We start from the raw sequence: 23,520 nt of genomic DNA, 5'->3' as shown, positions 1-23,520 counted from the left end.
ACACCACATATAATAACACAGTGTATGTATATTAATTTGATATTGACTTGATATTGTTTAATTTAAACAGTCGATAATGAACACTGACTCGTGAATAGTTAAAATTCTAGATTGAAATAGTTGGAAAATAATAGTACTATAATAACTATATGGCATGGTCAACGACGAGTTATAATACACATACTATGGCTATCAGTATAGGTACGTATACAATTTAATGTGATATCTGCTGCAGTAAAGTATTAAAATATAGGTACCTGTATGTATGGTTGATAGGATACGGGTATTGTATACACTAAAAAATACAGGACATGCGTGCATTTACGCAATTATCAGCATTAAAATTTTAAAATAAATTTAATTAGAAATAAACATGGAGGTTAGGTATTATAATAATTTAAAATATTAAAATATGCATTGAAAAAAAAAAATTAGAATTTGTATAATCAAATGTTTTCCTAAAGGACGGATTAGGAAGAGCATTGGATTAAAGTTTGTAGCATACCTAGCTGTTTTTAATGCAAATAATATATAAAATTCTTATTATTTTGGCCTTCCCCCCCCATATTAAAAGTACTTATTATTGTTATACTTATATTCAATATACGATGGTACTATAACTTACGCGTTTTCTTCGGGTGCTGGCATTCGTGTCTGTTGACGAGGCTCGACTCCTCGTAGTTCTGGGAGGGAACGGGTCTTGCCCTGACATCGATGTGATACTTGAACTGTTTCGTGGGTAAAGTGGTGTGGTGACTAGACGGTTGGCGAGCAACCGGACCAAGAGCACGGGGTCCATGGTGCTCGCGGCGCATGCCACGAAGGTCTGCACAAACAGTGACGAACGGACATCTGTTGGATACTTGTTTTCGGTCATACGTTGTTCTGATAACAAACGCAGCACACATTAGCACAACAATAAACTTATATAACCACAAAATACGTCGTTGAGTTCGCATATATTTATATATAACATAAAATATTTCGATAATTATTTTCTATGAACGGACCAATAGTATCTTAGTTCAATATGACTATACGTGATATATAATGACACATATTGTAACAGATTATAATATTATATTTCACACGCATTTTAGATCAAACGTCTAATGGGACACACCAACGTACGGTGTACGGGAGTTCGCAAACATTTTATGGTTCTGAACTAGGTCATAGAATACACACATCGATAATATATGAGTGCATCATAGGTATTATGGATTGAACGTTCTGTACGACTGACATTCATCAATAGTAGAGGGGATTTTCATACCCATATATAATAGCTATTCAAAAACAACTCGGCAGCAGTCTATCTTAGTTAAAATCGCAAGACATATCATTCACACCAGTATGTACCTACTACCGATATATTCTTAACACTCTAGTAACTAATTTCCACAGTACGTTAGCATATACATATAAACATCGAGTCATTTGAATATCGGGTATGGTCATAAAATTAAATATTTTCTAAAACTCATAAAAATTACTTGTTGCTTTATTTCACTGTAGAAACCATAATTTAATATAATTATATTGAATTAGTTGTAACATTTTTTTTTCTCATAATGGATTTTATCTATTTATATATTAAAACAGTATATGGACTTCACGCGAATTTGGTATTTCAATCGGACTTCAATAAGAAGTTTTCACAATCGTGTCCAAAGTCATGCTTCGTCAAAAATACACTCCTAACAGTTTAATATTAAAGAGCTCTTGAATTTTAACCAGATTCCGAGAAGATTTTGTGACCATATTATTAAGAGAATCTTAAGTATATAGCATAAAAGTTTTACATATTATTAATAATATTATAATTATACGAGTTGGAGTAAATTACATTAAATTTTATATTTAAATAAGACAAAATTAACATCACAACTACCTAGTTAATCGATCAAATCGACATTCACTAACCAATTAAACATTAAAATACAAAAAATGTGTACGTACTCGTAAACGATATTCGACAACCCAAGTCGATAGAATTTGAGAATATTTTGTAAGGCATGTATATTATGTATGTAATATCAACGTCATATTCATTTACAAGAGCACATAACCTTATGTTTCAAATCGTAATTGATAAATTAGTACATCTAGCATTTAATGATTTTTTTTTTTTTATTCTATTACACAAACATTAAATTGTCACTTTCATTAATTGTACATCGATCAAAACTAAAATACTGCATGTTACGATTACCATAATAATATATTTAGTATTATTATCATGTTACACAATAATAAAGCGTAAACTATGGTTTTGCGTTTTGGCACGTACGATATGTCTATGAGCTTCATATGATTTATTTATTAATAGTGGTTAAATAAAAATAAACATGTTCAATGCAAAATATTATACGTAATTCAATTTACCAAATAGCGTGTGAATGTTTTCTGTTACAGTTTACTCTTATATATGGTAAGTTCTACTTGTGTTTAACCACACAAATTGAATTATTTTTACATACCATTATCTTGTAGAAGACTATAAGATTTGCCATTCAGTGCCCAATGCAATGTGAAAACTTCAGACGGTGTAGCAGTTTGACTTAATGATTGCTAAACATTATTTTATATTTTACATTATTATACTTTATATTAACATTTGATCCAATATTGTTATATTTTATATTACTATTAGATGATACTTGAAATAATTCAAGTGGAGAAAAAATAAATGAATAACTAGTTATCATTTTCTGAGTACCTAATCTAAATGAAATGTTGTGAAAAGTACTTTGTAACAAATGGTTTAATTTTACAATTTTTAGAATATTAAATCAGAAATAAGTATACTGTACTCCTACAATAAAAATGAAATATATATTTTGAAAACTATTATCCAAATATGTGATACATTTTCTAAATTATATTGGGTTTGTTATTAATGTACCTACTATAATTTTAACTTTTGAGACATTTACTTTGCGTAACTAAAGGTAGGTACAGAAGTTAATTTATAATAGTTAATAAGAATAATTAAAAATGATCATAATTCAACTGAGTTTACAGTCTATACCTGTCATTCATAGTTAGGTACTCTAAATATTGATTTTTTTTTTAAATAAGTTAATATATCAAAGCAATAGTTTACCTCAATCTCTTTTAACACGTTCATAATTGCAGTTTCAATTGATACACCTAATAGCTTTGTCTGATTTGAGTTCAATACAAAACTTGGAGATAAGGACGTCACAGCGATGTAGTTGTCTTCATATGATTTTGTTATGGGTGGATTTGGTTGTACATCTACTAAAATATTATTAATTGTAATAATAATAACAAACATATTGTTTTACAAACTTTTTAACAAACAATTATAAAAATGTTTGCAAGAAAAATTAAAAATAATATTTGCAATAATTGCATTAAATTTAAATACAATTTACGTACAAATGTAATAAAGAATATTCTTGATTAAGTATTAGGTAGGTACCTATTGTTAATCTCAGTATCATTTTGATAAAATATAAAGTTTAAAAAAAAGATTGAAAATATCAGGGAATATGATAATATAATTACAAATTTTGAATTTTATTAAACATAATCACAGTTCATGAGTTTTGCATTAATTTAAAACATAAATACAATATAATATACAAAACACAGAACACTTCATGTTTAAAAAATAAAATGATGCATATTATTAAGTATTAAATTTTACATAAATTATCATCAACCACATTATTAGAATTATAATATTCGTGAAAACTAATTTCACCATAATTTAAAGTATAATCATTTACAAATATAATTGCTAAATTACAGGTTTTTAAATTTTTGAATTATATTATCGTATCATATTGTACTTACTGAGAAAAAACAACAGCCTTCAAAGTTATTACAATAAAAATCATCAACAGTTTATGGATGGAAATAATGTTCCACAATGAACAGAATTTAATCAAAATATAATCATTGAAATTAATTTTCATAATAAAAAAACTAGATGTTTTTAAAAACGAGTAGTTAAATTGAAAATGACAACAATTGTTTCTGAACTTTTCTAGTAGTTATCTGACTCAGCTTTTTTTGGCTCAAATGTTTAGAAATCACACTAACTAACGAAAATCATTAACTTCACATTAAAATGAATACACATTAACTTTATTATAATTATCCTATGTAAATATAAATATTTAATATTATAGATATGGATTTATATTTATATCCATGAAGGGAATGCGATAATTATTAAAATAAAAACTTCAATTTATATAGAGTAATACAATGAATATAAGTAATCATAATTTCAAAAAAGATTTTCCTCTATTTAAAATTTAAAATATTATTTTTTAATTTTGTATAATTACCCTGTTTATAAATCTATAAATTAATAAACAGGTAATTTTAAAATATTAGCTAATTATTAATAACGCGTTAGAATTCAGTTAAAAAGTAGCAATTATCTAATATGAAAAACTAAAATCAAATTTTTTATATAGAAAAAAAAAATTAACTATCCTAAAAATAAAGATTTAATATAACATAATAATGATATTTTACATTAAAAAAGAGAAACATTACTCAAAAGTCCTTTGTGACGTAATTTGTGTAATATATCTGCACATATCTGTATACCGTAAATAATAAATTAAAAGCAAGAGACTTTAAAGGTATTATGATATCCATAGAAATAACATTAAATATAATACAGAAACAACAATTATTCAAACATTCTTAAATAAAACCTTTGTGTCATCATTTATTCAAAATTTAAAGTTCATATATATTTTATTTGAGCTTTGTAACATTACGTGATTTAAATTGGTTATTGTTTCAAAATATATTTTCCAAAATAACAGAAAAAATCAGAAAGAAAATGTTTTCGTGTTAACGTTTCATACATGAATTTGGTGAACAATTTTATATTAATATTCATGTTTTTAATTTTTAAATCGGCAATTAATTTATTACCTATTGTCAAAATAATATTTTTCTAACATGCATTTTGTCATAGGTAGGTAAATTGTTTGATTGTTGGGGTTTTCTTAGAACATATTGAAATATTTAAGATATTAGATAAATAATAGATTAAGATTATTTAGTTTGCATGGAAGTTCTTGAATTATTCATTATTCTCATAATTATTGATGTAAATGAAAAAAATCATCATAAATAAAGGATTATTTATAAACAACAGCGAGTGAGATCAATAAAAACTCTTAATTGTAATATTAAAAATAATATTATATGATATTGTATAAGACGATAAGTTGAGTAATAATGTGATATATTATTCAGAGTTATTTTATGGATTTTATGTAAATTATGAATATAATATAATATGTATATAATAAATATTAATGCAAACACTAGTTAACTAGTTATACGTAGCATTTACTAAGCATTACAAATTAATTGTACCTAATAATATGTAAAATTAAATTATATTTTTATCATGAGATTTTACTAAAACATAACAATATCTATGTATTAGGATATAAAAATTGTATTATATAAAGCTTAAAAAAAAAAAAATCAAACAAATAAATATCATAAATTGTAATCAAAATTATTTTTCTCATCAGAATGATTATTTTATTAAATAATTTTAATGTATTTACTTTAAGTTAAGTTCATAATAAATAATTAATGATAGGAATTTAATACCAAAAGGAAGTGTATTTTTAACTTTTATTTACAATTATTAATTTAAACTATAATATGGCTATAACATGCACCCTGTGGCCTTGTCCTTAATATTAATAAGTAGTATCGTTGTTTAGGATTTTAAGGAAACGTACGAATATTTCAAGCATTGAAAGGTCAAAACACTCAATAATTTGAATATTGAATTTGTATACATTCCTTACCTTGAAACATGTCAAAAATTGAAATATTGATTCGGTACGAGAATCCCAAGTAAACCAATACCCTAGCTGCATGATGTTTTACGTAGCGCCCGTATTTGTCACTATGGTTCGTATAATACCATTCATCAGATGGCAATAGCAATTGATTCAGAATAGTTGGAATTTCACGATCTATCAACTCCCGATGATGTTTTGTGTTCAGTGCGATGGATGCCACAATTTGCAACACCAACACGAGTAATTGCTGAAAGTTTTAATTGCACAAAATTTATAAAGTATTTAGTATTTAGTATCGTATATTCGGTAGCTATAACTATGCACATGATATCACGGTATATTATATTACACGTTTTGCTCAAAACATTAAGTTAAATAATAATGTATTATATAGTAAACTATTATAGGCTATATACTATAATAGGTGGTGAGTTTAATGGTAGAGCCTCATTAATATTTCTGGTTGTATGGTTGGGTAAGTTAGTGGTTACTGGTTATAAATGTGTAGCGAATACACAGAATTACTTTCGGATTTCTGATAAGTGCTTAATATCAAACAATTACGAATGCAGTCTATTATATTTCAATTTCAAAACATTAATTTAACTTAAATTGGATTCTGATTTTAAATAAAATGTAATATTTAAAGTAATAAAAACATTTTAATAACTGCATTTTTATCATAATACAACAATGATTATGTCCTGAAGTTTTTATTAAATATAATAATTTTTATATAAACGATCAAAATATTTTTCAGATAATTACTCGTATTAGAATATTCATGGTCAGTTACAAAAAATTGCAAAATCAGCATCGTTTTGTTTGTCAAAGGGTGGATTAATTGAAATAAGTTTATGCGCTTAAACTTCAATAACACATTTTAACGTAAGTTCACATAATAGGACCTTTGGTGAAGGCTTTTATTATATGTAATTATCTTTATTATAAAATAGTTCTAATAAAAATATAATGAAGTAAGTTTTTTATGGTTTATGCTTTATAGGTACAGGTATTGATTTTGGAAAAAAAATATTAGAGAAATAAAATATTTATATAATTTATGTACCTAAACGATAATATAAATATTTATTTTGTCGATAATATTTTATATTAATAATATTAATTCATTCATTTTATTATAATGATCAATATATAAGATTCTTTGATCTTTGATCTTAATTCATATAAAGTTTAAAATAATTCAAAGTATAATATATATTACTAAAACTTACCAAATCCACCTTTCTTACTTATTTTTTATACACACTAGTTTAACTGTAAAATAGAAAATATAGCTCGTAGGATATTCTTAAAAACTAAACAAATATGTTGAGTATTGTAAAAGTGATGATGGCTCTAAGATTAGAGTAGGTATATTTAATAAATAATGGTTTACATTTTGAATACTAAAATGTATGAAATAAATGTAACCTATAAGACATATATTATATTTTAAAAATAAAAAAATGATTTGGGTATTTCTAGTTTTTACAACGATGTTGTCATTTACAGCGATTATCACAGATTTACTATTCTTCGTCAGATTCATCATCCTTAAAGTATTATGGTATCGATGACGTAATATGCATAATATGTCTCATTAAATTAAGTAAATATTTATTCCATAATATCAGCGGTGGCTATTGTAACGGGAGCACGTGCTTTAGCGACGTCTTGTTACTACTGTACTTTACACTGGCAATTGTTATAAGTTTTTTTTTTTTGATTTTTGCACCGATAAAGTGCATGCAGGGATCGGTGTCGATTTTGAGTCGATCCCGCTAATTCCTTCAACGCAAGGGTAGTTTAAGTTAGGGCTGTATGGCTGTGGATTAAGGTAGGAGTAACTTATTATCACATTACCTAACGTATTATCGGTAAACGGTCAACCAAAGGCTAGCCGGCGGACGGTTGTCGACGCTATCGCCATTTCGTTATCGCGAATTCAGGTGGTGCGTAGCCAGATTAGGAAATTAAACGATATAGCATAAGGTTATACCCGGGTATACATATATTATACAGGGTGTCACATAGCCGAAAATTTCTCCGCTGTGGCAGAAACTACGACAACTGTGATGGCATAGAATCTATGCCATAGATGAAGTCATGGAAAATGAAGCCGAGTTGGGGGGTACTAGATCATTTACTGACGGAAATACCACACCAACCATGGGTGTTAAACGAAAGGGCAGGCACCCCCCCCCCTCCCCCCCTGGGGTCAGCGATAGTCAGATCGAGGCGGGCCTGGCATTTATAAAATATTCGTTGAAAACCGCCATGCAAGAAACGAAATCAATGGGAGGGAAACCGGCGTCGGGCCGTCTCATGAAGTTGCTGGAAGATATTTATGACGTCGTGGCTCCAATGATAACTAAGAAAGGGAAATTGAGATCATCACTTCTTACCCCAGCAGCTAAGAAATGCATATATGTACTGGCGACTGACCCTGAGGGTAGAAACAACGTCAAGCCGAAGATAGTTGACGTTGGAACTGACACTGTGCTGACTTCTAATTGGTGGGAGACTGAACAGGAGCGCCGGAAAAGGGAGTCGTCTAGACGTCTCTCGGTCAAGGCAGGTGAGCGCGGGCCACTAACTCACGTGGATACAGGAACTGCTTTGGTGATGGAAACGGACGGCGAAGGGTGGCAGGAAGTTTTTGGTTGGAAAGCAGCCGCAGCAGCCTGCAGTGCTACAGAGGCTCGCCAACCTACCTTTACGAGGACAGGAGTGAAGCTCAGGGCTAAACTCCCTGCGGTTTTAGTCAAGGTAGCTGCTGGTTCGTCGTACGCAGACACCGTCAGCGCAGTTAGGCAGAACAGCAAGCTAAACTTAGTAGAGCTGGGAGCTTAAGTACCCGGCATGCGTAAAACCAGGGATGGGCATTTGCTGGTGGAGCTGGCCAAAGTTTCTGGATCCGTAGTAGCAGCACAGAAGTTGTCGTCGGCTATTGCTACCAGGCTGAGTGACGCGGTTGGAACAGTATCTCAGCTTGGTCAGCACACTGTTGTTGAGATTGTCGACCTTGATACAGTGGTCCACTAGGTCTGGTCAGCAAATTGCTACTGCTAGGATGACTAGAGCCTCTGCATCTTCGGTAACTCAAATTTCGATTGGATGGACCATGTGCCGTGTTCATCCAAGACCTTCCAAATCAATCTCCACACTGACTGGGCCGCACAACAGATACTGCCGAGAACAGTGTCAAGCATGGATATCGGCCTCCTGATTCTCAGTGAGCACAACAGATCACCGTACAATCATCTGAGCTGGTCATCCAGTTCGGATGGACGGTGCTCAGTAGCACTGATTACCATTGTAGGCATCGTTGCGGAGGAGTCTAGCTTTGGACTGGGCTACGCTGCTAGCCTTGGTCTCTGGACCAACAATGTTGGAAGTCATCCAACATTTCAGAGAAGAGCGTCCACATCTTTCATCGACGTAACTTTCTCCAGTCCTGGTCCGTACGAGGTCCTGGGAGGTTCTCGATGACAACTCTGGTAGTGACCACAATTATATCGCATTTAACCTCACCCGAGCTCTTAATGACGACGTTTTCATGAGACAGGGCGACTATCTTGGATGGGCCACGCGTAATCTTGATCTTGCTGCACTCTTTTGTAAGTTGGAGGAGGGACCACCACTCTTGGAGGACCCAGTCTTGGTGGATGGAGCGGTGGAGTTCTAAACGACTATCTTATCATCCCTGTGACGCCACATGTATGCCTAGAAGATTGTGTGGAGTCCACATACAGAAACCAGTTCACTGGCGGAACTAGAAGATTGCCAAACTAAGAGCTGAATTTATCAAGAATAGGTGCATTTATCTTAGGGCAGTGAAGAGACTAGGGCCGGATGGCAGCACAGCAGAAAGCATTGCCTCCAGAGAAGCAAGTAAGGCATTACGCGTTTTGATCCGCGAATCCCAAAAGCTAAGTTAGGCAGCACTTTGCTCATCAGTTTATAACGATCCTTGGGGTTTCACTTACAGAATTGTATCAGGGTGGCTAGGCAGACAGGCCCCAGGTATAACGGCTATAGTACGTGAAATAGAGATCACTGATCACCTTTTTCACCGTAGGCCAATCATTAACTGGAAACACGTGCTCATAGACGGTCAAATAGATCCTATCTTCACACTCACTACCGCTAGCGACAATAATGTTGGTCCTTTACATTGAATTCTCCTTATTTTCTCTAAGGAGATTAGAATAGCAGTTTCACGACTGTTGAAGGGCAAGGCTACGGGGATCGATTGGATCCCTAATGAAATACTATCGCTGATAGGGAGCAATTATTCTCCTGACATACTCGTTAAAATGTACAACCTATGTTTACATGAGTCAGTCTTTCTGGTTAGGTGGAAACGGGCCAGACTTTTACTTCTGCATAAGGGACCGGACAAGCCAGTCACTAACCCGTATAGCTTTTGATCTCTCTGCTTTTTAGATTCTGTTGGTAAGGTGTTTGAGAGGATTCTCTTATCAAGGCTAAACGAGCACCTTTACAAGACGAATGGACTCAGTACCAACCAGTTTTGCTTCAGAAGAGGTTTTCCTACCGAGGAAGTGATAAACAAGGTTCTAGATTTGGCTACCCGGGCCAATCATAGTCCCGTACAAACGCAGGAACTATGCGTTTTGGCAGCACTCGACGTTCAAAACGCGTTCAACTCAGCGCCTTGGAATCATGTGGATGAGGCTCTTCGACGGAGGAGGGGTCCCTCGTTATCTATTCTTATAGGTGTCGCGCAGGGATCAATAATTGGCCCCACTCTATGCGACGTGTTCTATGACGACATCCTAAGGATGGAGGTACCGGAAGGGGTTTAGCTTGTGGGGTTTGCAGATGACTTGGCCCTTCTCGCAGCTGCACAGACATCAGACGCTCTGGCTGGGGTGGTGAACCCCACATTCGCAGCCATTAATGCCTGGATGGGAAATCATGGTCTTTGGGTATTCCGAGATCTGGTGCTAGTAGTAGGGGGCCAGCCAGTTCCTACACTAAGGAAGATGCCATACTTAGGGCTGAATTTTGACCCTCATTTAACCTTTAGTGGACACTATAGGACCGTCTCGGGTAAGGCGTCTAAAGCAGCTCTTGCTATTAGGCGGCTTATGCCTAACCTTGGAGGACCCTCTCAATCCAAGAGATTGCTGCTAATGTCCATGGTGAACAGTAGGCTTTTTTACGCCTCATTGACTTGAGCAGAAAAAGCAACAAAGTTTAATATCTGTCTGAACCTTATGATTTTGTCTCAGAGGTTGGCTGCTCTTAGAGTTACGAGGGCGTACCGCAACGTCTCTGCTGAGGCAGCCTTATTTCTCGCCGGTACTCCTTGTGATCTTCTTGCTTTGAAACGCAATAGAGCTCAGAGCAAAATGGACGACCCAGACAGAGTGGGCTCCAAGGAGGAGATTCGGAAAGCGGAGCGCGACACCCTGCTTAATGACTGGTCCAGTAGGTGGAGGCACGGTAAGAACGCAGACTGGACGCGTAAAATCCTCCCGGATCTGAAAAGATGGGTGACGAGACGTCCTAAAGACCTCACGCTTCACGTAACACAGGCTCTTACGAGACATGGGTGCTTCAAGTATTACTTGCATCGAATGAGGCGCGCTCCTGATGTGGCTTGCCCCTATTATGAGCACCCAACGGAAACTGCTGAATATACAATTATGTATCATCCTCACTGGGAACCTATGAGACAGGCAGTTAACGGATTCATAGGCAATCGGAGCGTCATTCCAAGCGATGTTCAGGATCTGCTGTGTGGTCCCACCTATGTTTCAAGTTGCTTAAAAATCCATTGCAGGTGGCCTCCCAGCGCGCCACGCAGGCCTTTTATGATATGGTTGGAAGTATACTCAGATGCATCGAGTAAGATGCGAGGCCAGCAAAGATGGTAGGAAGAGCCGCACCAAACGTTTGAGTAATCAGGTTAATCAGAACGAGATACCAGGCCAGCGGGTGCGTGCGACACCGAGCCAAGAAAATGAAGTATTGACCGATTAGACTGGTTGTATGTTATTTTTCTATGTATTGTGAATTGTGATTATCTAAATTTTTCATCAATAAACGATGGTAGCATAGGAGTGGCATTGTGCAAACAGATCCTCCTCTGCTACCGATTCTAACAGGGGAAAAAAAGTAAATATTTAACAATTCTTGATAAATATTTAAATATGCAAAGCTCGTATCCCCAACAATTACTATTAAAAATTAAATATTATTTATTCTCACTAACATATTTTTTTCATTCTAATTTAATTTAAATATTTTATTGGAAAAGTTTATTTTTATTTAGTTTGGTATTTAAAATATTATTTTTAATGTGCAATGAATTAATTCATAGTATAACTTTAAATATTTTAACAACCAAAGTATTGAATCAACATAATATTCACATACAGTTGATTTAAATTAATATGTAATTTCATCCAAATTTAAACTTAAAAAAACGGTGTTTGTATAGTTTTAATATTTTTTTGCAACAGAATTAACTACTTACGTAGAACCTTGTTTTAAAATTATATTATATTATATTATTTCAGTCCTTAGATATGAAAGTCAAATATTTTATACATTTTTAACAATTGAATTATTTTTACATTTTCAATTAAATACATTTTGTTAAAATTTGAACTTTAAACGGTTATAAAAGAAAAAACACATGCCAATGTACTTTTAATATTTTTCTATAACTCTTATTATATCAACTTATGGGGAATCTTGTATTAAATTTTCAGATTTTTTGACCTAATTAATAAAATTTTATTGAAATTTATACTTAATAGACTAAAAAAATTAAAAAAAAAAAAACGGAAAATTTAAAATATCTATAAACAGCCTAAAAATTTTTGAAATATTTTGAAACTTTTATCAAGTATATGAATTGAGAAATAAACATATGGCGTGAATTTCAATTTTCTACAGTGATTATTTTTAGAAAAATAATAAGAAATCTTTAAGAATCTCGTATTGAATTTTTAAATCTTTGCTTAAAAAAAAAATAATTTAAATTTAAAAAGATAATTTTTTATACATTTTTAACTCAAAATAAATTGCAAATTTTAGTGAATTTTAGTTTTTATGTATTTTGTCATAATTCGAACTTTAACTTAAAAAAAAAAAAAAAAATGTGGCTATGTATTTTTAATATTTTTTAATTACCTTTGAAAATAGTATATTAGGAGCCTTGTATTACATTTTTAAGATTTCTTACCTAACGAATACAGTTTTATTTTCAATTATAGAAATTTCAAAATTTCAAAAGTCTATAAACAACTTAAAATGTTTTGAAATATTTTAAAAATTGTATCAAGTATAGAAAATGACAGTATAAATATTCACTGAACATTTCATATATCAACGGTAAATTTTTTTTAGAGTTAGTTACACCAATATCTAAAATTTATTTTGCGTGAAGTTTTTCCTTAATTTTTAATTTTTTTTTGTTTTTCCGGTACTTTTGAAAACTACTGAGAATTTAAAAATTTGACCTTTCCAATTTACCAACTAGTTTCACTTTTCAACCGGAAAAGCTACTGAAGTTGAAAATCAAATTCCTATTTTGACAACTTATCGTATTCTTAGACCAAAAAAACACACGAATCATTGTAAAATTAATACATTCATAGTTTCACTCAGATTCTAAAAATCTATAGTTATAAGTTGAATATTTTTTTTAAATAAATGTTAACGCTTTTTTCACTGTTTGAACTACATAAATAATGAACACATACCTTTCATTCAAAGAAAATATGATAATTTTTACTCTCAGTGTTTATCCTTTGTAATTATTGAAATCGTTTAGTTTTAATTATATTGTGACATATAATAAATGAATCTAAATTTTTATTCACCTTTCAAATTTAATTGCATACTGAATTTTGTAATATTATGTAAAAGTTTAAATTTTTGAAAATACTTCATTTTAATATAGAACATATTCTATATAAATAGGTATTCTATGTTTAATATTATTTTTTTAGTTAAACAATTTGTAATATTAATTGAGCATTAAATATAATTATTATATTAACTGCAGTATTATTATAATGTTATTTATAATAAATAAATTGCTCGTAATATAAAGTTAAACTCCGTATTTCAGTACAAATCCGTAAGTGTTGCTTGCAAAAACAGATAATGTCTGTATTTTATTTAATCTTCAATCTTAAACTTGTTCTTTTTCTTAAACAACTTTGTAAAATCAATTTTTAATATTTTAATACTACCTATAAGACGTATAATTAATGTATTTATTGCAGGACTCGCTAGACTAATCCCCATAAAAACTTCTTAAGTTATAATGAATAAAACATAAAAAATAAAATAAACTCTAAGTGCACTTACTGAAATATTATGTAACAATTTTTTTCTAAGACACCAGACTGTAACGGTAAGTAAGCATATAGAATGCGTTTCATTTATAGTTGTATACTCACCGTCATAATGTGTAGGTAACTCGTTATTAATACTGTGCCTACATACATGTCGTTTTCTACTTTATGTATAATAATGTCACTTATCTCAATTCACATTTAACGACCTCTGTTACAACTACAGTGTAATATTTAATGTAGGTACTGACCGGATCGTTGGTAGATTCAAGTGAGGCAGCCAATATTTTTAATTGTGGTTCCTTCACGAGCTCGCTTTTTACATTATCATTTAGCGACATGAATAGCAATGTCCGAGCGCTGAGTATTTGCAAACAATGATAACTGCAATGACTGGATCTAAACCAAAGTAGATAAAGGCTTTATCAATAATTGGAATTTACTATAATATTATTGTTATTATTAATTTATGTATGTGTATATTTAATAGTGTTGACTACGAGCAATGATGATTAATATTATTTTTGTGCGAACCTATGACTCGGTGGACACAAACGTTTACTTCCAATAACTCTTTTGTATAGGGTTAGAGAATTGTGCAATACATTGATAATCGATAAGACGTGAACGTTGGATAAAATTCCTGAAATAACAGAAATACGCTTATTGTAATTTATCAATAACTGATTAAAGACCTTTCAAGTTATTTAAATTCCAATCGGTACTCACCAATCACGCTTTCGCTAGCATTCTTATTCATTTTTGAGTTCTCAGTTTTGTTACTGAATGTCTGATCTCCGATGAAATAACGCCACATGGATGTCAATTTTTTATTTGGACCACCCAATTTTGTTTTATCATCATCAGTACTTAAATCATCTTGGATTGATTTGAATTTATTCATTCTAGGAACAAATAATTAATAAATAATTAATATAACGAATACATTTAGAAACTTCAATGCAAAAGAAGAATTATTTGTTTTTCGAATTTATTTTATTATTTAAAATGCTTAATTATATTGTATTATACAGAATTTATTTATTACATAAATCTTAACAAGCCTAATTCCATATGTACATAGATATTTAAACACAAAATAGATTTAAATATGAAAATGTACGTTAGGGATAAAAACAATATAAATATCCAATGTTTCCATTCGATTTGATATTGATGTAGACTTAAAAATTATACTTTTAAGTAATATTTCATTGTTTTTTTTTTCTAATATTACTAACCACATTTGTTTGGAATAAGACATAGAAGTATAGAATTTTATATAAGTGTTTAACGTACTCACAAAACAATAAACGATCAGATAGCAATAAATACAAGATGGATTACTATCTAGCTGATTATACAAAGAATTGCACAGGTTTAGTTTTTAAGCTACTGATTAATTCCCATTCTATATAAGTTGTAATAATGTTAGTATAAGGTTAATAATACAGTTCTCGTATCTAAGTCAATAAAATTATATTCATACTAATTACTCTTATTTACGTTTATTGACAAAATGACAACCGTAAATCATGTAACGCATTCAATAGACCAATACCACTTTTATAGTAGGTACTTTAAAAACACGATGAAAGTACAAAATAAAATGATATATCTTAACAAATGCATAGTATATAATATACAATTATTAAGAATTCGTCATCGTTGGCATGCGATGATTTGAGCGTTTTTTCAATTCAGCTCCACAATTTATCATAGAAACTAGTAATATTAGATCAATCACAAACTATGTTTCTTTGGTGAAATATAAATTTAAGTTTGAATTAAGTTCTTTTTTTTAACAGCAAGGTTAACACAAATTCAGAAACCACAACAATAAAGTGACAATTATTAATAGCTACCATGGTTATTTTGTCTAATCAAATAATATAATAATTTAATTTAATTTAATTTGATAACTTATGTTCTACAAATAGTTGTTTCATATATGAAAAATGACTAATTTTTGATATTTGCAGAAAAGTAAATAGTGACTTTAACGTATAGTTGGAAATATTATCTAATATCTACCTACACAATGAGAACACTAAACTTTGTAAATTAAATAATATTATACATTTTATACATTTTATCTGATTATACTTTGTTTGTAAAAAAAGGTAGTAGGAACTCAGAAGTGATAATGATGAAAGAAATTTCAGCACTGAAACATTGACTTGAATTGGAAGGCTAAGAGTATATTTTATATAAATATTATAGAAGCATAATATTATAAACATTTTTATTTTTTTTATTTGACAATATTGGTCAGCCTTAAACCAATTATCGTAATAAATCATATAATATCATATTTTTATTGCACAGATGAGTTTGACATTGTCAAACGTCGTGACCGTTATATTATTGTTCTATTCGATATTGCACCCGTTTCTCGACGTAACATGGTTGTGTTGTGTGGCGTTACTTTTTGTGACTGTTTATCGAATGATTACCTATCATCTACCGACGACACTAATACGCCGAACATGAGCAAACGAAAGTGGCTACAGACATATCGACTAACACATAGAAACACAAAAAAACACAGACAATAATCCGACAATTTGAATGTGCACACTACACATTCTCTGCAATTTTTTTCCTGATAAATGTATTCATCTTTGTCTGATATTTCTATGAATTCCTACTGCATTGAAATTGTATATTACAAAAAATAATTATTAATACAATAGTTTAATACACATTATATGATAAAAAAAATATACTTCAATACACCTGTAATAAAAGGTATTGCATTTACTAAGTGTTTGAAGTGAAACAGTGGAAGTAAATAGGCAGTTTGGTCAATCGTGGTTTTTTTTAATACCCTGTGTATCTTTCAAACTAATCTTTGAAAAAAAAACAAACAGATGCCTCCAATATTTAACTTAAATCATAACCTTTTATGTAAATCACTCGTAAATCTCGTTTTACATAAAATATTTCACTTCAAAATCTCCTAAACAATACACTATTCCCTAACAATTCTTCTGATGGTACCCATCAAATTATTAAATTTCTTAATGCAAAAAAAACGCACAATTTCACACCTTCTAATTTCAAAGTGTAAAACCTTTCAGATTCGTAATCTAAAATTATCTCTAACAATATACTTCGTATGTTATAAAAAATCAGCTCAAGAAAACTTCAATTTTTCATTTCAACATTTCAAGCGATAAACTTATTGAAACTTCAAACAAATTCGTTAATGGTTACTATATTATTAATAAAACAATTTAGGGATGCAAATACTGTGAAAATTTACAAAATATCAAATACGAAACTAATTCTTCAATGAGATTTTTTTTTATACATACATATTATTGTTTTTATAACTTCAAAAAGGACATGGATACTTTAGTATTCAATATTTATCTACTACTGTTTACTCTGTAGGAACTTAAAATTTATTTAACACTATGTATAAGTATATACTGAAATGGTCAAAGTGTATTAAAAAATTAAATGATACTAATTTATTATTTAGTAAAACTTACTCTGATACATAGTGTGGATGGTGCAAGTAGTCAGATTCAGCAGCTTTAGTAAAAGACACGTTGTATTGTACAGAAATATCAATAACTCTATTGATTATGGCCATTGCTGTAAACTGGACATGGTGAATCCCTTGCAGTGTACTTAAACACACTTTTATCACTGAACAAAGGACCACACTCAATTCTTCTTTTTTCCCTTGCTCTCCAAATTCTATAACCGCGACCTGAATTACATTGAAAAATAATAATACACATTAATTTTTAAGAAGTATGTACTTCTCAAATCCGAGAAGCAGATGCGTTGATAGGACACTAATGAATTTTGACTGGAGAATTTAAATTACTTAGGTTTTTGTTTAACACGTTCGATTCTAAGGTTGTTTGATTGATGGGAATTGGCATTGTCGCATTTCATTTATAAAAACATAAATTATTATTGGATATTAAATTTAAAATGTATTGGTTTTGAATTGTATTTGTATTTAAGCTTATTTAATAAAAATAAAAGGTATTACTTAATTTAATAAATTATAATGTATTATTTAAATTTATATTGATAAGTACTAATATAATATTATATAATAATATATTAAAAAATAATTTTATAATTGTACACAAGTTTTTGTATTAGGTATGCATTTTATAATTTTATGTTTCAAATAAATATATTGCCTAGATTTACTAATTTAACTTGAGATCATTATATTTTGTTATAAATAAATGCTCGTATTCCAGATTTGTAATATTTATGTTTTTGAAATGATAAAAATGGTATACCTATTTATTTTATTTTGTAGATAGAAAATTACAAAATAATATATCATGTACATTGTACAATTGTAATTATTGCTGCTATAATCTATAAACCTATACATCAAGATTATATTAAATTATAACAGAGAATAAAGTATATTTTCCTTTTCATGCAAATTAATTGTTTATTTAATTAAACAATAAATGTTCATTATTTTGAACAAAATTATTACCTAATAAAAAAAATGAGATATTTGTTTTTATTAGGGTTACAAAAATTATTTTCAAATTAAAAAAAAAAAAAAAAAAAAAGATCAGTATATAAATTGATATCGATAAATAATTAAATAAACCAAGTACATTGACGACATTATTATGTGCTGTATATTTCCCAATATACTAACATGTTTTTCTATACTCCAGTAGTTATATTTTCAAATACCATCAAATATTTAAATATAATGATTGTTTAAATTTCATAGAGGTTCATAGTTTGGAGTCAATTGTGAATAATGTTATAATTTATTGATGCAGGAATAAAGATAATTATTTTTCATTATACTATATTTTCACCGAATTCGTGTGGTGTACGAAAATAGGAGATTTAAGTTATATCGACGTTTAAGTATACTTTCGTTTAAGATGCCACTGTCGTTATACATAGTAGGAATGCTATATAAGATACGTATATAAGATTCAGTTATATAAATCTTTAAATTGACATAAGAGTTAGAATTGATTAGAATTAACAAAGAATTAGTATTGTTATTAAAATTAATATAACTTGGAGTAATGCATAATGTATATAAAAAAATTACATTAATATAATATTTGGTCAGTTAAACACTAATTTACTTAGAATTAACAATATTCTCTAAAAACCTGCAATAATAAATATCAAATACTACTTAAAATTCAAAGCAAAATTCAATTAACACCTATCTATTATGTTCTAATTAGTCCTAGATCTATTATTGAATGCAAACATAATATTTAAAATTGATAAAAACACAGCCTTGACTTAATATTCTTAGTAATAAATCATAACATAAAAACTAATTTATTTACAAAAACTAAAATCAAAATCTACTTACGTTCAAAATTGTCTTCAAAAGAGTGCAAATATGACGAAGTGACAAATCATGATTAGCTTCTAAATATTTCAAAATATTCACAATGTAGCTTTTCAAACCATGTAAAATAAAACCCAAGCATTCTACGTTGCCAGAGAGATGAGAAATCACTTGAAACTTTCTTTCTATATTGTACAACTTGAGTGCTTTTAAATTTTTGTGTTTTATTCCTACATAAAAATAAATATTTTATAAAAACCAGAAATAAATTTATAATTGATAAATTATATATGTGCAAATACACACACAACAATGCATTGTTTCTGTCTGTTTAATAAATATATCATATTACACTTGGAAGATTATATTTTTTATGTACTACGTATTAAAAATTAAATTTTTTACCAGTGTATTATTAATTTAAATAGAAATAAAATAAGCTTGTGACCAAAATAGTCCTGGAATATTGAGCAACGCCACCAGTAATATTAGTAACTGCTTGCTTTTGCTAGTTTTTATAATAATTGATCAAAAATGAAAAGTTAATACATTTCAAATATAAAACAAAAATCATTCAATCTTGGTTAACACATTTAAAATATAATTATACAAGAGTTTCATATTTTAATATCAAGTTTTTTTTTCAATAAAAATAATTGAAATTAATTGACAAATTATAGTAATACAATTCTTAGTTATAATATAGCTTGGAAATTCACTATACTTTTAGAAATATATATATAAATAAAAGTTCAGATAAAAGTTAGGAGAAAAACATTTCGAATAAACAAAAAAAAATTTGACTTTTATTTTCCGAATATGCTTCAGTAAAATGTAACTACCTATATTAAACCAACTTCCTAGAGACAGATTGTTAAACACAATAATACACAATTCTGCAATCTAAATTTAAATTATATAAAAATGACGACAGGTAAATTTACAACTAATAATTATGTATTATGACTAAAATATATTTATTTTTTAAATAATTGTATAAATAAGGAGATACCTACATTTTTTCATGTAATTTCTCCCTCAGACTTAACCGTTTACAGATACCAATCAAAGAATTATATCTACTATAAACAGGATCTTTAATCAAATAAATAAACAATGGAACACACATAAAAAGTATAATAATTATTATTATAATAATAATAATTTTCTTCGTTAAAATTCTAAAATGAGTACCTAATATAGTTTCTTATATTCTAACATTACTGAACATAATATAAAATATGTTATAATTAATTATATAAAATATTATATCGACATAACACCAGTTATTCTATGGTTGCTAAAAAATATTGTTCAACTGTATATGCTAGACTTAGTTATAAATGTTATAATTAGTAATTATTTATGTTTTACGTCGATTGAAAATGTTTCTAAAAAACGTAAAATTAAAATATTACAAACCCCGTTAAGCTCAAAATGACTATAATAGAATTTTATCATATTTTATAGTTTCAGATAGGTAATGGTTAATAATCAATAGCTTAAATAAATTGTATTACCTAGCTGATACCTATTTTTTTGTTATATTTAAATTTAAAATTTAACGCTTGTTTTATTTAGTTCTTGAATTTAGAGTATTTTTCTAATTTAAGACAAATAGTGATCGAGCTAAAGTTCAGCTTTATTGCATCGTATTTCATCGTAAAAAATTACGATGACGGTTGATAATCACTTGAGATACAGAAAACTGTACAACCTAATAAATAATAATATATCATCTACAATATAAACTTGCAGAAATTGGATATTTTGAAATTATAGCTATATTATATTTTTATTGAAAATGACAGCAAAATATCCACCACACATTTGGGCTAAAAAAACCTTCAGACATCTTAAAGACTCAATGAGTCGACTCGATGGACCAATGGTCTAGAAACATACAACTATAACTTGAAAGACCAATCTATTTTTGAATCCAATTCTATAGATTAATAATTTTATTGAAGTACATAAATAAGCTGAAGTTTACTTAAAATTACAATCGAATGGATGAAAATCAAAAACAAATATTTATGTTTATAGGATATTACAATAATAATAAACTTTAAGTTATAATTTATATTTATTGTAATTTTTTTTATCAATGAAAAAAATGTTTGTAAAACATGAATGATCAATATCAAAATTTTAAAACTGATGGTATACTATGCTATAGCTGAGCTTACACAGAGTAGAAGCCAAACTGTGGTACCTATAAAATAATTAAACGAAAATAAACTGGTGTTCATAATATTATTACTCCCCTTACCTGCAAAATATCATAATTTTGTCATTATACCTATAATGTTTTCTGGAGAAAGTAACCAGTCAGAATTATATTATAATACCTTATTTTATAAAAAATAACCTTTTAATGAGGAGTTCAACTCTATGATTTTTTATTACTCAATTAGGTAGTTTATTATTTTTTATAACACCTACTTTTGGCAATTTTTTTTGATACATTTTTAATTTAATAAAAATAATTGTCCATCTTAAATTGTGTATGTTAGTTTATAGCAAACTAAAATAGCTTTAGGATTAAAAAAAAATACGATGAAAAATGGATGAAATTTGAAGATTTATCATAAAATCTACGATTGGTTTAATTTTGTTTTAAAAAGGGTAAATCTCCCCTCCGAACGGATTTTTTCATAACCACAATAAGTAAGCTATGCTTAGCTATGTAGTAGTATAAGTAAGCTATGCTAAGTAATCCAGCTGGTTTACCCCTCCCTCCACATAACGCATTGATAAGTAAAAACTTAAACGTTTTAAAATTTAAATTAGTTTTATTATTAAAACGGTCAAGTATAATATTATTATTAATAATAATATAATTCAACAATATCACTTTAAGAAATATAGATATTTATATATTTTGTTTTGTTTCAAATTCGTAAGCATTATAATGCAGTATTTGATGGTGACGTAAGTGTCATAAACTATAACACATAGGAATGTCCCGCGGGGTTTGCTAATTTAGAATGACGGGCTGATGTAAATTCCATTACACCACCATTTAAATTAATAATTCTTCATTGGTCACTATGTTTATTTAATAATAATAAAATTGTAAATAATATACACTTCCAACTCTGTTTTTAAAATTTAATCAAAAAGGCAAAGTTGGTTAGGGCTTATGATAATACTAGAAATATTTAAAAAAAAAATGTCTTGACTTACTAGCTTTTAAATATAATGTTGTTAGTATTATACCTATTTCTGATCAATATAAATTAAACATTGATCAAAAGAAAAATGTCATGAATTTAAAATGAGAACGATATTATACCTGTTTGTATGTGTTTGAAGTTTCTTACCGTAATTATTGATAACGCCCTTTTTATCGTTTTTTGTTTTGTTACTTTGTGATGTAGCATGGTTACGCACTTCATCCTGTCAAATAACCAAACCATTTTAAGTATTGTGAAATAAACTAAAAAACAAATATTATAATATTATATTACAGTAAAGAGATGGGGTTGTATACTTTTGAATTATGACAAAATACATTGAAAATAACAATAATAACGTAATTAAATTATTGACAGGTACCAATACCAATTATTCTTATAGATAACAACTAGGTATTGATATAAGATATTATAACAACCATATTAGCTGCCCAATAACAGCAAAAAAAAAAAAAAATGTAAGATAAACTTATGTGGAACATTGTATTCAATTTTAAAAAAGTGGGTTAGTCGGGGATGTCGTTCTGCTGTACAGTAGGTTACAAGTGGGTTACTGTAATGGATGGAATTAAATTTGAATCCAATGATATTATATCATTCTATACGAAACACTATTCTGAGCGTAGACGGTTTATCTGTAGTATAAATATTATGGATTATTAAAAATTTTCAAATCTTAGATTTAAAAAGAAAACTTTTTTGAAATATCTAGCTTTAAATATTTAGCCTACTTTCGTGATTTTTACGTATTTTTTCAAAATTCAAACTTTGAATGCTTATAAAAAAAAAAATTGACTATGTATTTCTTTTATTTTTCA

At 28.9% G+C, this 23,520-nt stretch overlaps 1 protein-coding gene and 1 pseudogene across 2 annotated transcripts in view; one reads left to right on the top strand and one right to left on the bottom strand.

Moving 5' to 3' along the window:
* LOC107169403 (uncharacterized) overlaps positions 1-23,520 on the bottom strand; it is a 332,658-nt gene that overhangs the window by 65,143 nt on the left and 243,995 nt on the right. Inside the window, exons 12-21 of one of the 2 annotated variants that reach the window (XM_089216823.1) lie at positions 22,829-22,904; positions 19,524-19,732; positions 17,677-17,900; positions 14,906-15,081; positions 14,711-14,819; positions 14,428-14,575; positions 5,832-6,075; positions 3,110-3,267; positions 2,484-2,574; positions 626-885 (exon numbers count right to left, since the gene is read on the bottom strand). In XM_089216823.1, coding sequence (XP_089072949.1) covers positions 626-885; positions 2,484-2,574; positions 3,110-3,267; positions 5,832-6,075; positions 14,428-14,575; positions 14,711-14,819; positions 14,906-15,081; positions 17,677-17,900; positions 19,524-19,732; positions 22,829-22,904 — 1,695 coding nt within the window. The remainder of the gene's footprint in view (positions 1-625; positions 886-2,483; positions 2,575-3,109; positions 3,268-5,831; positions 6,076-14,427; positions 14,576-14,710; positions 14,820-14,905; positions 15,082-17,676; positions 17,901-19,523; positions 19,733-22,828; positions 22,905-23,520) is intronic. The other variant, XM_089216824.1, reaches the window with a different exon arrangement.
* On the top strand, positions 10,949-11,715 carry LOC149060510 (uncharacterized; annotated as a pseudogene).

Source organism: Diuraphis noxia, unplaced genomic scaffold, assembly GCF_037042655.1.
Source record: "Diuraphis noxia isolate RWA-SAM2 unplaced genomic scaffold, SU_Dnox_SAM2 contig0001, whole genome shotgun sequence".
Taxonomy (NCBI): domain Eukaryota; kingdom Metazoa; phylum Arthropoda; class Insecta; order Hemiptera; family Aphididae; genus Diuraphis; species Diuraphis noxia.
The sequence above is the reverse complement of the archived record's forward strand: the minus strand, read 5'-3'. Positions and strand labels throughout refer to the sequence as shown.